The 23824-nt window shown below is 39.2% G+C and overlaps 1 protein-coding gene across 2 annotated transcripts in view; it reads right to left on the bottom strand.

The window, feature by feature from the left end:
* Window positions 1-11694: 11694 nt before the first annotated feature.
* The window catches only part of LOC139735390 (RNA-binding protein FXR1-like), a 75387-nt gene continuing 63257 nt past the window's right edge, over window positions 11695-23824 (bottom strand). For both annotated transcript variants that reach the window (XM_071646149.1, XM_071646142.1), the window contains 4 exons: window positions 21031-21234; window positions 20531-20674; window positions 18314-18466; window positions 11695-13970 (listed from right to left, as the gene is read on the bottom strand). In XM_071646149.1, coding sequence (XP_071502250.1) covers window positions 13648-13970; window positions 18314-18466; window positions 20531-20674; window positions 21031-21234 — 824 coding nt within the window. In that variant the 3' untranslated portion in view covers window positions 11695-13647. The remainder of the gene's footprint in view (window positions 13971-18313; window positions 18467-20530; window positions 20675-21030; window positions 21235-23824) is intronic.

The raw sequence follows: 23824 nt of genomic DNA, 5'->3' as shown, positions 1-23824 counted from the left end.
AATGCATTTCTTTACAGCGAACATGATACACAGAACTGTTGTATATTCAAAAGCCTTACTTTTTCTTGAGTGTATGGTCCCCATACACTGTGTTTTGTGCTCTATAGGCATTGTTAATCATTATTATACAGTTGTATTACCACCATTTTCTTTAACATCACTGTTGTTGCCATCATTATGTTGAAATCTTCACCAAATTCATCATCCATACATTTAGATCACTCTTATCTCTATGTGAAAGGATTGCCATCACCCTTTTCTTCACACCTGTCATGCTTTGTAATGCCATCACATTGCCATTGTTATCTAGTGCTCCTATGTGTATCTTCATATCCAGTGTCATGTACGTAGGTCAACCCCACCAATACCACTTCTACAGCACCTTGTTGTTTATCACAACACAACATGTGGCATTTTACAAGTAAATTTGTCTATTTGTTTTTTGGTAATTCCAAGAAAAAGGTTTTCAATGATACAAAATGTTGCTATGCTTTCTGTGGGTTATGATGATTTGTCAACTAGCAACTTAACTGATGCCTACAAGCAACAAATCATGCACTTGTTCCGATATGTATGAAATATGTCCTACATTTAGTAAAGACTTTATGACACGGGACTGAAAGAAAATTTAGAGCAGTTCTTGTGGGATCTATAAATTCCACCTACAAAATGGAAACACTGCATATACATGTACAATCAAAATCTGCAGTGGAGTGCAGCAAAACTTATTTATCTTTTCGTCAGTATTGTTTTACCAGCATGCCATATGTCTCATGAGTATTGCAAAAGAAGGAAAAAGGTTAACCTTGCATAAAACATGTACATGTATTTGTTGAAATGATGTGCACTCATGAAGGAGTATACTGTTTGTTCCTCATGCCTCCTACTTACATTGAACATGTTTGCATTTGTGTAAAGTTTAATTGTAAGATTTCTCAAAAGAGAAAGTAACAATCAATATTTTTTATTTCAAAAGAACTTCAATGATTCAAGCAGCAAACAGTATGCTTGTATGGACCTGTATATATTCTTAAGATCTATATATTAAAGTGTACATTTGTTGATATTGTAAATCATGTAAAACATTTATCAAATTTTGATCATTCACTGATGGAAGTATTGTTGCAAACAAGTAATATGTACTGATGAATGTGTAATAAATGCTCCAGTAACTGCAAACTTTTTTGTTTGTGTAATGTTTGTGTCATTACATAGTTTTAGAGACAGGATACAATCCCCTTATAACGAGATCAAATACAACGAGAATCCGCTTATAACGAGATAAATCGTCCAGTCCCAAATAAATTTGCGTGTTAGCCTATGGGGATTTCGGAGCTCCGTTTAGTGCGAGATAATTTTCAAGCCTAAAAACAAAGAAAAACAAAGACGAATTTGTGTGGATATAACGATTTTCTTTTTCTTTTTAAAGAACTAAACAACGGGAAAAATCACGCACTATTTTAAAACCAAAAAAGGTTCATTTTCCTCGTAGGCCTAATTGTCCAAATTATTGTTGCGTGCAAGCAGAGACTAACATCTGCCAGTGCCGAAAAGAACGCAATCAAGATGACGTGCCACAAGCTCATAAAGTCTCTTATCGAGGGCCGTGATGGAATAAAATCAGAATGTTTAGAAGTTGTTACTTTCGCTATTAAAAAGAATATGTCTAAATGTTATCACAAACGCTACAGTTCGAATTAGTGTTCTTAAATGGGGCACATATATTTTTGTATGTATCCAAAATTTTAAGTTAACCTTTCCAAAGATACATAAAGGAAGTACGTCTAACAGTGAGTGGCAAATGTTTGCGAATGTAGCGAATTGTAAGTTTGGGAGAAATTTTGAACAAGTTCAAAATTTCTCTGTGATAAGAAAAACTGGTTGCAAAAATGAAAACTGTTTTCAAGTTTGATTACAACTGTTACCGAACCCTGACGAAATAGCATTATTTAAAATCTGCTATTATTCGCTACTCTCGCAAACATTAGCTGCTCAGTAGATATCCCATTTACGTAACTTACCAGGTAGGCCTACTGGTTTTTATTTACGTAAACGGCATGCACCCGTCAATAAAACATGCACGCAAAGCACGCATTCAACCTGGTGCTTCGCAACAAGCTGGAAGCGCAGCACATGGCGCTCTGGCAGTAAAAGTCATCACGCGTTTTGCGCATCGCACTTTACAGTTATAGCGAGAGAAAAATACGATGTTGGGCACGGTGTCCTGAAAGGAAATAAAAAATGAGAGTACAAACTATGATGTAAACTTTCACCATAATACACATAATTTACATCAATAATTTGCCATAGAATGAAAGATAAATTCTGACTTCAGTCACAGCTTTCATCCGCGCGAAGTTCCGCGAGTTACGCTAAACGCAGCTTTGATAGCGCTGTCACATGCAGGGTTATACACCAGATAATCACACATGCCACTTACTGCGCTATCTTAACCAAACTGTAGCGTTTATTTGGACATAACACCCTCAGTGCTTCACAACTTCAAAACATCTTAAACCACATTGAAATATATTCTATCTCAACTTATCTCTACGGAGTCCCACATTCGTGTACACAAATTCTGATTCTCAAATCCATACAATATTGGATACCTCAGGTTCCTGGAATGAACCTGCTGTGATATCTGTACATCAACAGCCACTCCGTCGCCATTACTCCTGTTGTATTGGTACAGTATGTTTTGCACAATTTCCGTAACTCATCTCTCATTTAAAGGGTAAGCATGGGACCTAACTAATATGGGTTAGTATACTCACATATAACACCATTTACTAGCACTCCTAACACTTCATCTGAAAAGGGGGGGGGGGGTGGAGCAATAACTATAACTATAACTTTAACTGCACACTGGTAGTCGTCACTCCATCTTCATACCCCCCGCTTATATGGTCCTAGCGGTACGCCCGACGCCACTAAATATCCCCCTCAAAATATATCATTGAGAGTTTAACTTCTAAGCAATCGGTGTCATTGAACCCACAAAATCTTCACTCAACCTCCTCCAAATGCTGCAAAAAGAGCATCAAATGTTCGAAGTCACTACAAGGGTCCTTAAATAAACATCCAGGTATGTATCATGCACTCACAATGTGCCACAGTTAGGAATGCATGTAGGTGTACGTGCAAGGGGCGTAAACTCAACAACCCCTTGCCGAGACAATGATCATTCTGGCTTTTTAGCCCTTTATCTTGTCAGACACACACATACATGAAACATCTCATGGACGCATCACATCTGGTAAAAGATGACACCAATACATCAAAATCATTGTAATGTATCATAGTCACTAATTAATGAACATCTCGCTCGATCCTCTCCAATTTGCGAAGTGTTGAGCAAACTCAAAGATAATTGGACGTATATCGTCAGGTTAATTAGGTAGTTTGGCAACTGTCCCTACAAGTACATGAAACGTTCAGTTTCATGCCGCCACTCAGAAATATTTTAAAGTATGTGCTAAACTGGAGCTGCCTCACAGATAGGAAGACAATTGATTCATGTGGCATTGCATCATGACTCGTCACTCTCAAAGGAAGATATGTCTTTATGATGGTAATTGCTTTACGCCGTCCCTTCTTAGAAAACAAGCGGCACATTAATAGTACAGGCAGTCAGGGCTTTGGAAAGGGCTTTGGAAAGGGCTATGGAAAGGGCTTTCGAAAGGCTATCGAAAGGGCTATCGAAAGCCGTTTAAACAGGGGAAAGTTGATAAACGCAGCCTATGACTCCTCCTTCGACCACATCCCTGCTCAGTCTGCCACACCCTTAAACTTTCCTTCCCCTATTATGTACAGAACTACTACAAAAAAACCCCGGACAGCTCACCTGCGAAATCTGGCACCAGTGGAAATTATTTTCCTCTCTTTTGTCCCATCACTGCTGAACTGCAATCGCATTCCCCACACAGCTGTCTGCAGCGGGCTACAGAAAACACACTCGTCATTTTGTTCAAACACGCTTCATCACATTTCAGCACAATTACCTTATACCAGCAATGGCAACTGTTCCTATTTTATTCACTGGTATTTACTACTGTCCAAAAGAAAGAAAAAAAGAACAAGAAAAAAAAAAGAAAAATACATTTCCCCTGTAAGAAGCGCGTTGACCTTACCTACAGTAGCATGATTTTTTTTCTTCATCTCTCTCTTCTTAGATGTGCAGAATGATTAGCAAGTGGATAACTAAAAGCAGGCCCCATCTACGACATGATTACATGATTTGTCAAATCTGAACATTTGACGAGCGTCGATAAAAAAAAAAAAATCATTGTAATTATCGCGCGAATGCTCTCACATTTTCCAGTCACATTTCCTGTTTTTCTGTTCATCAAAATAAGTTGTCATATTGTTCGATGCATGTAACCCAATTTCAACATAGCATGTTCATATAATGTGTACTTTCCAAAAGTGTTTGGATACGAGGAGAATCCGGATGTAACAAGAAAAATCACTTGGAACCAACGATCTCGTTATAATGGGATTCCCCTATTTGTCTTATGCCTGCTAATGAGTGAGTTCTTGAAGTACCCATACAGTAAATAGCATATTGCCCTTTGACCTTGAACTACCCACAGCTGTCTCTGTTGCTGTCTCTGTTGAAAGACACTTTACCTGCCTGAGGTTGTTCTTGCATTTGTGTGTTGTGGGTAGATATTCATGCCTTTTGAGGAGTGCATTGAGGCCTTTTGCAATCTATGAAATTGACTAAATCTTGAGAATGATGGTCTTGCTTGCATTTTATGTAGGAGGGATTTTCATTGACGTTTGTGGCAAAGGCAGTCTAGCCCGTATCTCAAAAAACAGGGTTTGGCAACAAACTAAAAAGATGGGAAAAGTTCATGTTTGGTTACAAAAAAAAAAAAAAAAAATAGACTAAGCTCATCACTTTACTTCAGGAAGATTCTAGAATGTAAGTAAAAATGAAAAACATTTGGCAGGAACTACAGACCATAATTGTCATGGAACAGTGAGATTATGGAAGAAAGGAACATACGGTAAACTACACGTGTATGAGATTGGTGATGTGATTTTTATTGCATAAAACAAAATAATTCATCCTAGCAATAGCTTTTGAAAAGGCATTCAATTCAGTTTTTTATTGATTTTAGCTCACTGAGCCACTTGGCTCTCATAAAATGGGTATGATCATAATGTATCATGCATTGTGCATCATGCATTGTTATTTTCATCTTCTTGAAAACTGGTAGCTTGGTTTTTACCAAACATGGCAGAAATCAACAAAGGGGAGGGATGGAGGAAATCACAATTTGTACGAATGATGGTATAATAATAATAATAATAATAATAATAATAATAATAATAATAATAATAATAATAATAATAATAATAATAATAATAATATTATTATTATTATTATTATTATTATTAATTATTAGTATTATCATTATTATCATCATTATTATAAAAAAAACAGGTCTTCAGTTTTATTCTTTTCTTCTTTCTATGTAGCAGTCAACCATACACTTACACACATACATGTCTACTGGTGACTCCCATTGTAACAGCAGTTTTCTATCATTATATCCAAATTTGTTATAACTGAACAAATAAAGTGTATGAAGATAATTTTGGGCCCTGAACTTGACTTCATGCCAACTCTGAAACACAACTTCAAGGAATTTTGACCAACAAAATATACCTCTCAAAAATTTCTTAATATTTAACTTCTGCTTCTGCTGGTCAAATATGAAGTTTGTTTTTAACTGGTTGGTAAATTAAACTTCTGAAAGTGTAAAGCTGGGATATATGAGTGATAGTGGTGATTGCAGTCAAAATCACATGAGCTGTGGAACAAGCCAGATCTTCACATCCACGATAGCTATCTTAAATGTCCAATATTACTTCAATATTATCACCATAAATGTAAGATTGTTATCATGACTCTGTCACCATGATCACCGTCATCAGTCTAGGGGTCTCTCATGGCACCAAATCACTACAAGCTATTGCAACAAGCATGGACATTCCCAAAGAGCTTATCAAGAAAAGGTACTTCCATTTATTTCACCAAATACTTGTTTGCATGTGCCTCTTTTGCACAAGGGCGTTATCTTCAAACTCATTTACAGTTTGACCATTTCTCACACTTGCTTCAGTGAGAATTTTCATGTTATTCCACATTCATATCTTTAATACGTTTTTTAAATACAATTGCAAAACAACAACCAGTATTGGAAAGGTACATTACATAACACACAGCTAGTACTTGTTACTCTTCTATTTATGTTAACAATTTCTCTCAATGCATTTAATGCTTGTGAAAAGCATCTGACATTGTTTGATCAAGAGACTTTGTATATAAATTCAGAATATCATTTGTTGATATCATTCACATTGATAACTTGGTACTGCTCTTCTTCGTGTATTTTTTCTTAAATCCAAGTTGCTCCTGTTCTGAGAAGATTTTCTGTAACACAACAAAATAAATATCAAAACTGCACTTAATGCATCCTTTTATCCTTTTAACATATGATTACATAGGCACTGTGAAAGGAAAAAAAAATCAATAAAAAACAACAATCCAATATCTGCTGTCTTCATGATGAATATACAGAATATAATACAAAACATATACCTGCAGTGATTGACAATTTCCACTTGGATACCTATCTCACTAGATGGTCATGTGCACACAAGAAGATAGCATTGTAAGAACATTTGTTGTTTTCAGTCACATCCGATTGCTTTTGTCACAATTTGTAGATGAAATCTTTTGCCAGTTGATATAGATGGCAGATTTCTACATCACCACTCTGCTTTCTCATAGTCTGTCATTTCCTAAATGTGGGGTTAATATCAAATCTTGAGAAATAGAAAAGTTACTCCTCTCTGTTTTCTTTTTTCAAAGGTTAGAGTACTAATGTTGCATATGGTACAATCTTATCATTTTTTTTAACTTCTCACAGTGCAAATCATTGTAAAATAAACACACCATACCAGAATTTGCACACTCCTTTGGTTCTCAGAATTTGGGCAATAACTTATAATGCACACTAGTAATCTTAATCAAACACTAGTAGTTGAATACTACTTTCAACGCACAAAGTAATCTTACACTGAGTATTCTACATCAAATGAGATGAAAAGGATCATGCAATCAAGGTCACCTCATCTCACCAAAACCAATACAAACCAGACAAGAATATCACAGCTTTCAAGCATTCTCATCATATCAAAATGTAACAGCAAAATGGCAAACTGGTGAATCAAAAGTTAACTTGAAAATATGGAGATTTAGATCAATCCAAAGATTAATCCCAGTGTGTGCTAATCTTACATGAGGGAAAAAAGCATGACTACTTAATGGCAACAATTTGCACAGGAAAATTGTATCCATAATTTGCTTTAGATTCCACAATCACATGTGTTCAACCTTGGTATACATTCTTGCTCTAAAATTCAGGAGATCTACAAGTTGGTGCTCTGATAATGGCCAGCAAGGCTGGGCTGAATTCTGTCAGGCATTTGCAAACCTGGGTGCGCTGCCACTATATATGAAAAATGAGGAATGTCCACATACATTCTAATTTCGCAAATTTTGTGAGAGCCAAGATTCGCGAAATTAAAATGCACCGGAAAGTTCTTGTCTACACTGTATGCACTGTATACCAGTGGTGATTTGCGAGCCATGGACAAAGTTGTGGACTCCAATTTGCGAAAATTTCATACCACAAAAATATTGTGATTTACAATAGTCAAGACACACAATTTCAACGCAGTAAAAACCCATGCTCCTCCACCTCCCTATAATTTTTTCTTTGCCTCTTCTTTTTCTTCTTCTTGCCTTGCTTCCTTCTACTCCTCCATTTCTTTTAATCACCTGAAATCATGATTTACATTTCCGGGTAATTTTTAAATTCACTCTGAAAACCGAATCTTTTCAAAAAACCTGCATCATTGTGGAAATATGATTCAGAATCTGTATATAAAGGCATCCAGTCTTTGACACTGATGGAATACAAGTGATAAACTCTTGTCACTTTATTCATAACATACAATGTAAAATTACAGTTTGTCTCTTATTATGGGCTGTTTGTTAGAAATGATTTTGAACCACAATGCCATTGACAATGAAAAAAAAAGTCTATGTACAGCAACAGCCTGTTTCTTAAGCAACCTACTTATAACAAACAATAATGCCACAGTGTACTGTAGACAAATTTGAACTAAGACTAAACATAAATTGTGTCTATTCCTAATCATTCGTATTCATAGTGCAAGACAAAAGCCTGATCCATATCTAGATGTGTGTGTTGATCATATACTTCCAAAACATCCTCACAAGAGACATCACAAAGCCTCTAAGATACACCGGCAGAAACTGCATCAGACAGAGACAAATGCAGGCTCTTTATAGTGACAAATCAAATTGTTCACTCATCCCTAATGTGATAACTGCTCCCTTTCTTCTACTTGATATCATATTAAAGCGGAACTCTAGCTGATTTTCAGACTTTTACATTGAAACAACTATAATTGGTTATACTGGGTACAGAGTTTCAAAATTTACAGTGATTGGAATAAGGAATAAAAATGCTTTCAAAATTACAACGAACAAGGATGATGACATAGCAGTTTCACCATCAGAATGCATATTGAGTGGGGGCTCATGGAAGCAGAACAAGAGAATAAAGAATGCATAAATTCTACACAGGTGACCTTGTTAACAAGCGGTATTGTAATGGAATTGCATTGCTACATTTCTGACATATGTAAGCCTCCTACTCATGCATTCTTATGGTAAAACTCCTACCTTGTTCATTGTAATCTGTTTTGGGTTTTCAAAGTATTGATTTCTCTGCTCAAGTATCACAATTAATTCCACAAATCTATACATGGAGCTGTCAATTTATGTACTACATGATGTAAAATTATGAAAATCGCCTGGACTTTCCCTTTAAAAAGAAAACACAGTGTAAGTAGCATTGTGCATAGGAGTCATCACTTGGTACTCAAAGTCTTTATGAGTCTACATCATTAAAAGATTGAATAATGTAATGAAGTCCTCTCAAACCAAAGACAGCAGCCCTGATAGTAAATATTGTATGATGTGAATGCATGACACAAGGCGCCTGCTCCATCTTACACCATTCTGAGAACATACAAAGTGAACAGCATTTCTTAAAACAAATTATTCTCAGCCTGAACATCCTCTCTTTCCCTCACATATAAACTGCTGAGTGCATACACTTACACTTGTAATTACAGTCGAATCAATCTTACGTGACCACAGTGAGATATCTTTTGCGCTATAATAGTAATTAGTCCTTACCACTCTCTTTCAACCTCTTTCTTCTTTTTCTTTAGCAGCGAAGGTAAACAATCACATATTTTACTCTTTTTTTTAGTGTACTGTCATTCCTTTGATCAGAGTCTCGTCAATTTTGATGAACTATATTCAACATATATCCCTTCTTCAGATATTTGTTAAAACATAAAGAAAGCATTTCTACTAATGAATTAGTTTCTTGTCTCTTTCCAGAATAAGAGCAGAAATTTTCAATGTTTGCTTCTCGATACTTCAGGAATTTCTGCAGTGTATTACTTCAGAGTATAACAGATGTAGTGTGGAGTGTGCAAGTAAAAGATGAGAATCCTTAACCTTTGAGGCCATATGCTGCATCTTCTGCAAAGCTTGCATTATAAAAATCAGTATAAAACATACAAAAAACAACTGAAAATAACATTCATAGTCAAGATACACCTACAAAATATCAAGTATTGCTAGTTCTCTCCAACTAATAGTTAGTACTTGCCTCTTGCTTAAGTACACAATGATCTAGTTTCAAGTAGTTACATAAAAAGAAGCTACTGTACTCTTCTAGATAATAACTGTACTTCACTGATTTTTTTTTCCCATTTCAATGCACTGTCTTGCTGTGTGTGACCCTGGTTACTATGGTACCAGTTGCTCCTCTTAGAATCTTAGCAATTTTCATAAAGTTCAATTCATATCTGATGCTCTGTCACAAACAGTAAAGTACCATACTTGCACAGGTCATAAATTCGGCACAGAAGTTAGAATACTAACTAAATAAGCTTGCCACATTTGAGGCTCATGTGGGGAAAAAAAATTGTAACCAGAGAAATTTCTTCAAAAGTTATTGACACAGGCAAAGATTTAAAATCCTAGGACAATGGGCACAAATTTCTTGCTAAAACAGCAATCCAAGCAGCAAGATTTGTAACCAGTGGGCTTTACATTTAAGATGTATTGAGGTATTGCAGAATTTAATGTAGTATGGTCCGTTATACAGGGCAAAAACCAGCAGCCATTAAGAGCAATTGCTCTTCATGTTGCAACTTTTCTTACATAGTAATTGCAAAATTGTAAGAGCAAAATGACAGTCAATGCAAATTCAGTAAGTCACAGGTTATAAAGTATAAAAGTTCTAGCATCTTAAAGTGATTTTTATAGAGAACACCAGGAAATAAAGAAAAAAAAGAAGAAAAAAATACAAATGTGACTGGTATGCTTCCGCCATTATGCATGATTCTCCCAATAGGTGTATAGGACAATGTCTTCACAATGTGTGATGACAGTTTCACATAGCTGGCAAAATATTGAAATGACAGGTTTGTCAGAAATGTCTTGAATTAGGTTTGCTATAATCGTCTAAGAGTGCAGGTTTGTATGTATTTGGGGAATTGAGGATTTTAATTGACTTTTGACCGACCCTTTATTAAGTTTATGCATTGAGTAATTTTCAAGGTATGAAGAACAAGGTAAGTGCCATAATGTGTCTCACCCATTCGCGTACAAGAAATTGTACACGAATGGGATATAACAGATTAAAAAAAAAGAGATATAACAGATAAAAAGAGATAGAAAAGAGTAAAAATTTATGGCAAAAAAGAAACGTGGCATAAAAACTTAACATTGAGCCCTTAAAGTTTGTTGACCCATGCTTGTGACCATTGACCTTGTGGTGACCATCCACTCCCCAAGGGACATCAACCATCCAAGTTGAGTCACAAATGGAGTTATGGTTCAAAAGTTATGACCCATAATAGAAACGCGCCATAAAAACTTAACATTGGGCTATAAAAGTTTGTTTACCCCTGCTTGTGACCTTTGACCTTGTGGTGATCATCCACTCCCCAAAGGACATCTACCATCCAAGTTTGGTAACAAACGGACCTATGGATCAAAAGCTATGACCCATAATAGAAACGTGCCATAAAAACTTAACATTGGGCTCTAAAAGTTCGTTGACCCATGCTTGGGACCTTTGACCTTGTGGTGACCATCCACTTCCCAAGGGACATCTACCATCCAAGTTTGGTCACAAATGGAGTTATGAATCAAAAATTTTGACCCATAATAGAAACGTGCCATAAAAACTTAACATTAGGCCCTAAAGTTCATTGACCCCTGCCTGTGAGCTTTGACCTTGAGGTGACCTTTCATGTATGGTAAAATGTGAAACTTTGTATGACCCCTCTTCCCTCGAAGTTTGATAGCAATTGAAGCCCAGAGTAAAGAGTTATTGACGTTTTTGTAGCATTACGGACAGAGAACGGACGGACGGACGACGGATGGACAGACGCCGCAGGTGATCCCTTAGTCTCCCCTCACCTCCGGTAGTCTCGACAAAAAGTGTAATTACAGTATACAATAGATTTTTTTTTTACATTTTAGCCTGGCCTTTGCCCCTTAATGTTTGACCTTGACCTTCTGGCAGGAAATTTCCCAGAGGAGCTCCATTAGATAATACATGTATATAATATTCTAAAAAATAATCCTGCAAGCATTGCATATACTAGATGAGGGAAAGAGTGAAATTTTGAGGAGTTGACCTTGACCTTGACCCTGACTATTGTCCCATGACCCCTAAATTCACGAGATAATCCCTGCCAGTCAGTACATGCATATGTACCAAATTTCATGAAGATACATTGAACCATTTGCAAGAAAAGTGAAATTGTAACATTTTCACTTGACCTTTGAACTTTTGACTTTTGACCTTAAGACATGAAACTCTCTCTGGAGAATCTTTATGTAGCAGTACATGTCTACAATAAGTTTCAGGAAAATACCTATGGGCATTGCATATATATTGGGGAAATAGCAACATTTTGAGCATTTGACCCTGACTTTTTGACCTTTGACCTCTTCCAATTTCACTTAAAAAAACTACTCAACTAATTGCCTCATCATACATCATCCTTGGACCAAGTTTGGTGAAAATAGCTTCATTCCGTTTTGAGTTATCACGTAAAAAGATAAATTATACGATTTGACCTTGATCTTTGACCTTTGACCTCTGTCTGATTTCACTCAAAAACTAATCAAGTAATTGTCCCATCATACAATATCCTTGGACAAAGTTTGGTGAAATTTGCTCGATCGAGTCTTGAGTTATCGCGTAAACGGATACAATTTCATGATTTGATCTTGACCTTTGACCTTCAGCCGATTTCACCCAAAATCTATTCAAGTAATTGCCCCATCATACTTTATACTTGGACCAAGTTTGGTAAAATTTCAGTCAATATTACTCAAGTTATCGCGTAAACGAATGCGGACGTACGGACGTACGGACACTACGAACGGACGCTTCTTCAGCCTGTAAAATGCCCAGGAACAGCCCTCTGTTGAATAGCATGTAGATGAAATTCCCTAATTTTGAACTTGGATTTTGCAGATTAAGTATTCACCCACTTTGCTGGAGAATCTATTCACTTACTCAATTCTATCCTTCTTACTAAATTCATTTCCACTGGACCTTCTGGCTGTACATAGCATTTTCACTCCTAAGTTCAGTGACTGACCTTTGTCCTCACAGGATTTAGTTTATGTACACCTTATTAGCAAAACAGATGGACAGACATACACACAAATAGGTGACTGACCGACAACCAAAACCTCAGTGATTGTGGTACTCTGTGTGTGCAGAGGCATGAGGGAAAAAAAAGCCCAACAAACAAGCATTCAGATCTTTAAAAATGTCACCACACAACTCAGCAAACCATAACTTTTCTGACATAGACATTTCAGAGCAAAGTCATTGTGAACTTCAGAAGAATAATGTATAACCAGAAAATGGAGGGAACATACACCTTATGACTGGCTTGAGCCAAGTATGATAAAATACTGAATTATAACTGTTGTGCCATTTAAACCCATGTAGGTACATCAATACCAACACACCTTCAACTGATTTGATGCGACAGCGTGTCTTAATTGTAGCCACAGAAATCTCAGAAGGGAAAAATGAAAGTTGTACAACAAACTAATTTATGGTGCATGCAATACTATAATGACAATTCAGGTTGATTACCAAAGACATACAACATTCTACTTTAACACAGCAAGTTATTTCTTCAAAGACAAGGTCAAAAGTATATGGCAGCTTTCAGCTTAGAAATGAGAATTTACAGTTCAGTACAGTAAATCTCTATTATGAATACCAAGTAGAACACAGTCAGCATAGGTGTACAGGATGCCATAGCAATCATTCCATTCTCTAGAGTCACAGCAAGTTATCAAAGTAGGAAAAAACAGACAAGTTTTGTTTGTTTTTTATCTTATTGTTTGAAAGTCTCTTCTGTATATTTTCCACTACTCAGGCATGATTTCTAGTCATGTAACTTCAAGATTATCTATGACATAGTACCATTGGTAAGGCCTTCCTTTGGCTGAGAGGAAGCTGGATTTGTTCCCTTGCCCTTAGCAGGCATGCGTTCTGTATCACTGCCAGTTGCATTACCATTCGTTGCGGCTGGCCCGCGATACCGGCGTGGAGTACGCCCTCTTCCACCCCCACTCCCACGTTGCTCCTGAGGAGGGGGTGGCTTACTGCTGGTGGGGCCCCGGCCATTAGGGACCTCAGTGGTCTGGCTGGGACCTGATGTACGCTGCTCACCAGCTGAGTTGTCTTCTCGTCCACTGTTACTTGGATGTCCATTGACTCTACCCCGAGGACCTTGAAAGGACAAAATATTACGGATAAATGTTAATGCAATATTAGCGCTACAACATACTACATGTAATAAAAACAAAACTTCAGCAATCATGTGTACATCATTATCACTGCAAATGAAGTATGTGACTTTGAAATAAGTTTGAACTAGAACCTACATGCAAAATGTTTCCCCATGTACAAGTGTCTATATCTATTTCATTTAGTCTAATATGCTAGCCTTCGCTGCAGACTTCATGTACTTTTTGCTTCACTCAGCAGCCCTTTCTCATATCTTAGTTCAGTTTCTCTCTTTTTACGTCACTTTATCCTTTCCTATTACATTTGGAAGTACAGTCAAACCTGTCTATAGCGGCCACTCAAGGGAAACGGAAAAAAATTGGCCATTATAGACAGGTGGCCGCTATAGAGAGGTTATCCAACTATATGTGTGCATTGCCTATACATTTACATGTACATGTATCATCGTTATATACATCTATAAGTACTTAGTGTACATGTACATGCGTACGTATGCACACGTGTGTTTCATACATTGAACAATGACAGTTTTTATGAAATTGTTGGACAGTAGCATGTTGTACAGTCATGAAGAAAGCTTAACCCTAACTAGGCCGGGCTATTTAGGTAGTTGATAGAGCCGGGGGGGCCTCCCAGGCCCCCCCCCCCCCCCCTCCAGATCTCGGCCGTCGACCACGCGATCGCGACGAAAATTGGCACACACATTGCCTATGATGTAATCTAAAATACCATGAAGTTAATTTTTCAAAAAAATTATCATTTATGCTAAATTATGCTAATTTATGCATAATGATGCATGAAATCAGACTATTTGGTATAAATCACAAAATAAAGCTCAAAACAGGCACATTTTTTGTGTAAATATTCTTTTTAGTGTCCTTAGCAAATGTAATTAAAAAAAATGTGATATCAGAAAAAATTATTAAGTATTTTATTGTTTTTTTGAATTTCTTATGTATTTCTTTGTTTTTTCGACTTTACATTTTTCATTGTTTTTTCGATGGAATTTGTTCGCGACGTCGCTCCGAACAAGAAAATATGTTATTCATTGATTTTAATCAATAAAACACCAAAATAATCATGCTTATATGAAATTTGCCTGCAAGCACAGTTTGCATTGAAATTGTACACGAATTCACGTTTTTGAGCAATTTTTGGTCTGACATGCATGTACATATTTATGCGTAACTTCAGAACCGCGCGCTCGGGCGTCGCAAATTTGGTGTCAAAAGATGCGGGAGACTCGAAAGAAAAAAGTCATGAAACGTCGCGGCGATAGCTTTTTGCGATTGCGATACATCGCGCGGAACGTCGAGGGGGGGGGGCCTCGGAGGCCCCCCCCGGCCTAGTTAGGGTTAACACTAGTGCATTATTATGACTGAATAAGTGATGAATGCAGCGGTGGCTATCACTGAACGTTGCCCACGAATGACTGGCAAGGCCACAAATTAGAAAAACATGCTGAATTACCAGCTCTGTGGCCGCTATAGACAGGTTAAAATCTACCGCGGGAAACAAAATTTGTGGCCGCTAGCCGCGTTAGACAGGTGGCCGCTATACACAGGGTCTTTAACAGGGCTTTTCTCTCGGGGGATTCTTCAGTGGCCGCTATAGACAGGTGGCCGCTATAGACAGGTGGCCGCTAAGGCAGGTTTGACTGTACAGTCATTTTTTAAAAAAGTATATTATATTCATTGTCACATCAGTGATACTATGTCTATAAGCTTTTTTGGGTTGAGCTTTTCGTAGTAATGTGTTCACTTCTTAGGAAGTACAGTGTACTTCCTTCTTTCCATTTCCCATTTTTGTTCTTTACCTCCCTATAAACAAAACAGACCATGTGCTATCTCTTGAAGCAAAATGTTCATAACAATGGAAAAAGAATATTAACAAAAGTGAATGCTAACTTGGTAACAATTTTCACAAAAGACAAAGTGCCAGACTTGAGAGTGGAGGGAGGGAGACCTTTGAAAAAAAGAATGCCCCACATCTGCATTCCTTGAGTTCTAAACAGAACGTAAATAGTGATTGTGATGACTTCAAGAAGCCTCTTTGCACGAGTTTAAAGACAAAATGTTGGAAGCTAGTTGCAAGTAAAGAACCCTTGGCAATACTGCAGACATCTGTACATAATTTTTTCTTTCTTTGGCCTAAAATGAAAATATTGAACAGTCATTCAAAACTGTGAAAAAAAAAAAATCTATCTCTTCACAGAAGATATCAAATTAAATGTCCAATGAAAAATACATAGAGGTCGTGTACCAAGGCAAATACTGCTACTGTATGTGATGCTGCAGTCTTAGTCTATTGTTAGGTTTACATGCGCTTACATCAAGCACACTATGTATCAAGAATGTTGGGCAAGAGCTACCAAGCTCCACAGCATGACCATGAAATAGTATTCACCACATAACTTGGCAAATGATTGGGACCATCAGTTAAATGGTGTAAGCCTCCCAGAAACTTTTGCAGTGCACGCTATTTTCACTGGATTTCAGGCCCAAGACCTGAGATAAATGGGATACTATTTTATCAAGCGATATATTATCATTTTTTTTCATACATTACACCAAAAAGCAGGATCAAAACCAATACAACTTTACAAAGATTTCCTATCAGCTGTTGTCAAAAGTCAATATATATATATATATATATATATATATATATATTTATACAGTTCTTACAAAGCAAGTTTCAGACTTGTCAGTTTTGCAATCTCAAAAAATGAAATGCACATGGATTTTTTATGCTGTTGCGATCCCGCAATCCCTGTGCAAAGAAGTCTCAGTGACATAGACCCTGACAGAATGTTGAACATCATCTATCTACAATGCTGATGGCCAATTTGATACATTTGCAAGTCGGTTATAATTGTTCATTACCCTAAGATCATATCTTAGCCTAATTAAAAGCATTGAGAGTCTAATTTTTGATCTGTAAATCTGTTTTAGCATATTCAACAATTGTATATCACAAAAACTTCCAAAACTCATTTCAATTCCTATGTATTTTATTGTTTTCAGAATTTCTTATGTATTTCTGTGTTTGTCAACTTTTGTTTTTTCTTTGTTTTTTCTATGTTTTTGCATTGGAAATTGTCACTGACCACTTTTCTACCATAATTAGCACAAAATTAATTAATGAAAATGATTAATTGTAGAAATAATCAGGTTTTTATGACTTTCATGACAGAGAACTGTTTTCCAGAGGAAATGTGCACAAAATCACAAAATTGTGCCCGTTTTGGGGCGACGTTCTGTTACAAAAATGGGCGTGGCTTCGCAAAAGTATGCGCGGACGTTGCAAATTTGGTCTCAAAAGTTGCGCGAGACTTGAACAAACAAAGTCAAGAAGCCTCGCGACGAGGCCTTCTCGCGTTACAGAAATATAGCGCGAAACGTCGAGGGGGGCGGATTCCGCCCCCCCCCCCTTTTAGGGTTAAAAATGGATGCAGTTTGGCAAACCCACCTTTTATTAGGATCACTTTGTTTTTCCTGGTCCTTGGATATCTTAGCCATTTGAAAACTGATTTTCATCAAATAAACTTTCAATTCCTCTTAGAATTGTATGCTTTTTAACATTTTATAAGTGGTTTCTAAGTATCTCGCAAAAAGTTAAAAGCTGAATCCTAATCTCAACCACTACTACGGCCCTTTAAATGCCAGTACAGGCTTAACTTTCTCCATATATAGTCTACACTCTCCCTCTGTGTGCATCTGTATGTGTAGTGTGCATTTGTGGATGTGTTTGTGTTGCAGTCAGAGAGAAAAAAAAGGGGTGGATAACAAAAAAAAAAAATTAAAACTTTAAATGGTGTTCTCATTAAGCTTAAGTGTACAAGTTGTTCACTTGAATGGTGTACACAAAACATGTGTGCATTGGTAGGGTCGTAGACACTGGTGACTTGAATGCACTGTGAACTCTACAGAGGATTATTATACATGACATATGAATAAAGTTTGCTCTAGTCATGAGTTTCCCAATGTATGAGATTGTTTGGTCATTTTTTTATTGGTTGTCTCTGAGTGCATTTTTATATTCTTCCTGCTGTGGGAATATCAATGGGTAAAACAACTACACAGTTTTGTGACATGCCCACATGCTGGGTTTCATGGGGAGTACCACTGGTAATTTGCACAGGTCAACCCCAGCCAACACTTAAAGCTAGGGCCCTGCTTAAATGATAGACAAGCTTGTCTCCCAACCCCTCCTGGTTAAAAAAGAGCCTCAGTACACACCAAACTTGATAATGCCTATAATGCTAGTTACATGAATGTACTATGTGCAGAGTAAAGACAGCACCTATATAACACCATTGTCCTCACCTGATGGTCGTCTGTTGAGCTGTGGAGAGCTAGCCTTGCTGGTATCAGTGTCTTCTTGGTAGTCTCCCCTCTCGTTGGGCTGGAGTCCTGCCCTTGCACCTCGCTGACGCTTCTTGCGGGCTTTTCTGGGCCTCCTTCTGTTCTGCTGGTCTCCTGAAAACATAACATGGAACATCACTCTTTATTTTACAATTTTAAGGTTAGTGGTCCATTATAAACTAAGCAAAGGAAAATTTTTGAGTACACTGATATTTGCCACATTAAAAAAAAAAAAAAAAAAAAAAAAAAAATTATACTATCTAAGGCAACTGGAAAGTGCCGCATGTCATGCTTGGTACATAACAGGAAATATAACTCTTTGTTTCTACACCTATTCAGACTTCCAATGTAAAAACTCATCCCTCTCCAGGCAGATTAATACAGTTGTACATGTATATCAAAAACTTGTCTGCAAAGCTAAATTACTCATTTGCCAGTATATCCATTGCACTCCACATTTGGCCATTTACTTGTGTAGAGTGAAGTGTAAAGTTACTTATGTGGTGGTACTCAAAGCCACACCATGTATCAAATTCGCTCTCATAACTTCAAATCTGAATTATTAATCCATTTCCATCAAATGCATTGAAATGCAAGTCTAGTAAAGCACATGCCTACAGGTATTCAGACCATGTCCGTGGGCTTGGCTGCATATCTGCTGTCTACATAGTCCTGGGCCCCGTTGCTAGAAACTTTGCGTTTAAACGCAACTTGCAACTTATTGTCACTGGCCAATCAAAATCATTGTTGCATGCATGTCTTCTTAATAGGGCAGACTCTGAGCCAATTAGAATGGTTGTTTCAAAATTAGCAATTATTTGCAATTGATTGCAACTTTCTTGCAACGGGGCCCTGCTCATATGTTTTTCATTTAGTTTAGCCTTGCTTATCATGGCAATACAAGTGTGTGCCACGTGGTGGTCAAGAGCTCAGGAAGAATTGAAAGGTGACTTGCGATCACAACCTTTTACATTTCTGCTACCAAAAAGTGCTATCTTGAGGCAATTTCTCACACAGAAACACTTGTTATTTGTGAACATATTTTGCCCATTAAAATCATGAACATTCCATACAATAGTCAAGGAGATACTTGTGTTGTTACATGCATTTCAATGGGCAAAGATAATGCCACAATCAGAAAGATATTCATATTCTTCAGCTGGGACACAAAGAAATATCAGTTGTTAATAAGCCTCCTGCATAATCAGGGAGACTGGGCAGCTCTGCTGTAAGCACATCCCATTTTGTCAGGGAGATAGGTCAATACTGTACGAGCTGAAATTTTCGCGTGCAGATATTTTCGCGAACTGCTACATGGAGGACATTTTCGCGTGTTGTTAATTTCGCGGTTGCGAGGGTCTAACTGAACTTAGCTATTCGCACGTTGTTATTTTTGCGGTTCAAAGGCGATTTGCGAAATTCGTGAAAATAAAACCACCGCGAAAATTTCAGCTCGTACAGTAGGGTACTACATCTTATCACTGTTATTTAAGCAGTCAACAGATATTTTCTACGATTTAAAAACTTTATTTATTTTTTTTTAAATTATTATTATTTTTTTTTTTGGGGGGGGGGGGAGTAATAGAACAGGAACTTGAGATACTATGTTAATCCACATGGAATGTCATGTGCACAAACTTTACACTTGATCCTTTTTATCTTTTTAATTTCTTTTTTAACATCTTACATGCAGTTCACAAGAACATATTCCAATCATTTATCATGCATACAAGAAAATCATATTTAGAGTAATGTTTTACTTTTAAACATGTTTGCGAGACAAAGCCTAACCCTTAAATTTTAATGGAAGCATGGCACAGATAAATTGAAGAATTTGTGAAAAGTAGCTCATTGAATTTTTTTTTATCAAGAATCGCATTTTACCTTTATGGCAGAAGTACACTGTACTTGTATCAAGTACTATAAAAGTAAAATTTCGACATATTTCATGTGACCAGAAACTAGCACAAGAATAAAAGCACACAAATATTTTTGCTTGTGATATGTAACACTATCTCATGTTTTCATTATGTGGAATAAAAAACATGCAGAATTCATTATACCCGGCTGAGCATGAAAACTTACTTGCGCAAAAATATCCACCTTAACAGAAAATATTACAAGTCTGTAGGAGATGGGGACTACTGTACAACATAGATTAGAAGAAGTAATTAAAACCTTCTCCATTGTTGTTTGTGATGTCTTCATCCACCGTCGTTGTGTCCTCCAGTACTGTGTCTTCCTCATCATCCTGCCTTCTCCGTCGGTCACGACTTAAGTCATCGTCAGTCTCAGACAAAGGGGATGCTGCCCTCACAGGCTCTGTGGAGGCAATACACAAGAACAGATTAATTACACTGTACAGTGATGAACCAAAGAATTCTCACTGCTCGGCATATCTTGCAAATATGACTGTTTCAGCCTCATGTCTCACAGTGGGTATGATCCTTACAAGTAAAACTCTCCCTACTATAAAGTAGACACTGAGTATTTCAGTATTCATCATCCAGTGCAGACATATGACTTTGAAGCATTGTCATATGTATGATCTGCCACTCATTTGTGAAGTTTGTTGTGGTTAGATTTGAGGAAAAACTTCTAGGCATTCATAATCATTTGTTAAATGATTTGCAAGCCACTATCCATAATGGTAATTTATTTGAAGGCTGGAGACACACCCCTTGAAACCTGTGATCTCACTCCTCCTCTGTAAGGGGGCCTCCCCCGTCCCCTATATGACCCTCTGCCACTGCCCTGTGAGCCATTCCTGCGAAAAGGGAGCTCGTCTTGTCGTCTGTAACCCTGGTCATCGGACACCGTGGCACGGTCAGCCCAGGAGTTTGATCTTGTATCATCCCTCTCTGATCCGCTGCGATTAGAGTCTGAAAAATAGTGTGTGATGGGATGGAAGATTAGAATTTACATTGAATTTACAGTAAAAAAAGCCAGTTTGGGGTTCCTCTTTGAGCATGAGCAGAAAAAGGTCAATTGTACCAGGAGAGCATGCTGGTTTTTAAATTCACTGAGATAAGCATCTGTGATGTAATGATTATTTCCAGTAATTCTTGAAAGTGGTGCTTGCTATCACATCCACCTGACAGCAAAAGTGGTATTTGGCAATATGAATAGAAGAGAAGAATCAACAGTGATTCTTTTATCTACGAGATACAACTGGCCGCCTGTCTCTCAAAAGTATGCTATTCTTCCAGCTACGACGAGAAACCTGAGAGAATATAAGCACAGAGAAACAAAAACAGTCACTTACAGCGTGCGCCCGCCGCACACGCAGGCGGCGTGCGGGAGACAGTCATTGAATCGTCCTCTGTAGTAGCACAGAAGAGGGCCCTCCGACAGGAGCGACTGCCCGGTGCGGAGCGAAGCGAGGGGACGGTGGGCGGGCGCCTGAGACAGGCGGCCAGTTGTATCTCGTAGATAAGAGAATCACTACTGATTCTTCTGATCTACATTCAATACAACAGGCTACCTGTCTCTCAAAAGTATGCTAGACCGGCACAGATGTGGGTGGCCGGCTGTCGAGGCCTGGAGGGAGGGTGTTTTAGGTTTTGGGAGTGGCCGTGAAGGCTCCGCGTTGGAAGGAGCCTTCAAAGGTGGGAATGTTCCTCAAGTAGAAGGAAGTGAAGGTGTTGGAGGAAGACCAGTACGCAGCAGTCTGGATCTCCTCCACGGAGATGCCATCAAAGAGCGCCCAGGAGGCGCTGATGCCGCGTGTATCATGGGCGCGGGGCGTCGCATTCGAGATGATGGCCGCCGGGCCTGCGGCCTTGATTGCCGCCACGATCCATGAGATTGAATCCCTAGAAGTGGGCATGAAGGGCTCCTTCGGGATCACTAACAGTGCCGACCCTGCCGTTTCGGCTTCGTGCTTGCAATATACCATTTCAGTGCATGAACCGGGCACCACACTTTGTCCTCGGGGACCGAGGACAGGTCAGCGAGTGGGCAAAGGAGGATCTTGAGAGGGCCCGAGGAGGCCGTTTGATTTTTGGCAAGAAAATCTGCACGGGGAATGAGGCGAACAGCGCTCCGTTCCCAGCAGATGTGACCAGGCGCAGTGGCAAGAGCATAGATCGTGGATCTCCTCTGCCCTGAGGCGATGGCAAACAGGAAGACAGTTTTGATGGTGAGATCTCTGAGAGAGGTCTCGGCGAGGGGCTCAAAGGGCTTTTCAGAGAGTGCTTTGAGAACCTTCGGCAAGCTCCATGACGGGAGGAGAGGCGCATCAGAGTAGGGAGTTGGAGACGGACGAGTCGTCGTCAAAACCGGCATGGACGGCCACTATGGCCGACCTGTACCCCCTGATCGTGGCTAGCACTAGACCCTTATCAAAGAGATGGATAAGGAAGTCTGCAACCATATCCAATGGGGCAGAGTGAGGCTGGATTCCGCGCTCCTGACATCATTTGAAAAAGCCTACAAGACGAGAATTGTAGGTCTGAGTGGTAGACTGCCCGAGTGACGCTGCTACCAGGGAGGCGGCGCGCTCGAAAAGGCCGGCCACGGTGCTGGCCTCCCTGATAAGAGCCATGCGATCAGGCGCAGTGGTTGGAGGCGGGGTTGGGGGGCTCCCGAGATGGGTTGAGTGTGGAGATCTGGCCGGAGCGGGAGTGGGATCGGGTGCCCCACTACCAGGCTCCTCAGCTCTGGGTACCATACCCTCTTCGGCCACAACAGTGCGATGAGCACCAGTGTCGCCTGATCCTCCCGGATCTTTTGGAGGACGCGGGGGAGGAGAGGGATGGGGGAAACGCGTAGGCGCGCAGGTGCCTCCAACTCAGCGAGAACGCGTTGAGTGTCGTGGCTGCCGGTTCCTGCACTCGTGAGCAGTACCGCAGGAGCCTCGCGTTCAGGAATCACGAATAGACCTATGTTGAACAGTCCTAGTGTCTGACAGAGCGAGAGGACTACATCTCTGTGGAGAGTCCACTCGGAGGGGCGATGTTGTCCTCGTGATAAGAAATCGGCTGAGATTTTCGTCACCGGGGATGTACGAGGCAATCGTAGAGACTGCCTGGGCCCGGCACCACGTCCACAGCTGAGCAGCTAGGGCGTTCAGCTGGGATGAACGTGTGCCCCCTGCCAGTTGATGTACACAGCAACAGTGGTGTTGTCCATACGGATGAGTATGATGTTGCCCTGCACACGCCACTAGAAAAGGCGGAGCGCGAGTAGTACCACTCGTATTTCCAGCAGATTAATATGTTGAGCAACATAGGGGGCCACGTGCCATGGGCAGTCCGCCCATCGCAGTGAGCACCCCAGCCCTGCAGGGAGGCGTCCATCGTCCCCATGACACACGGGAAAGCCGTGCGGGTGGGATTGCCCTGTGAGAGGGAGGCAGTGGCACTCCACAATCGAAGCAGGGCATGGGCATGTGGGGAGACGGGATGGGTTTGGTCAGGGGGTCGCAGTGCGGAGTGTAGTGCTGCAGTAGGTGAAACTGCAGGGGACGCA

Source organism: Diadema antillarum, unplaced genomic scaffold, assembly GCF_040938485.1.
Source record: "Diadema antillarum isolate AM-2024a unplaced genomic scaffold, OU_Dant_1.0 scf00000027, whole genome shotgun sequence".
Classification (NCBI taxonomy): domain Eukaryota; kingdom Metazoa; phylum Echinodermata; class Echinoidea; order Diadematoida; family Diadematidae; genus Diadema; species Diadema antillarum.
This window is presented reverse-complemented; position numbering and strand designations above follow the sequence as displayed.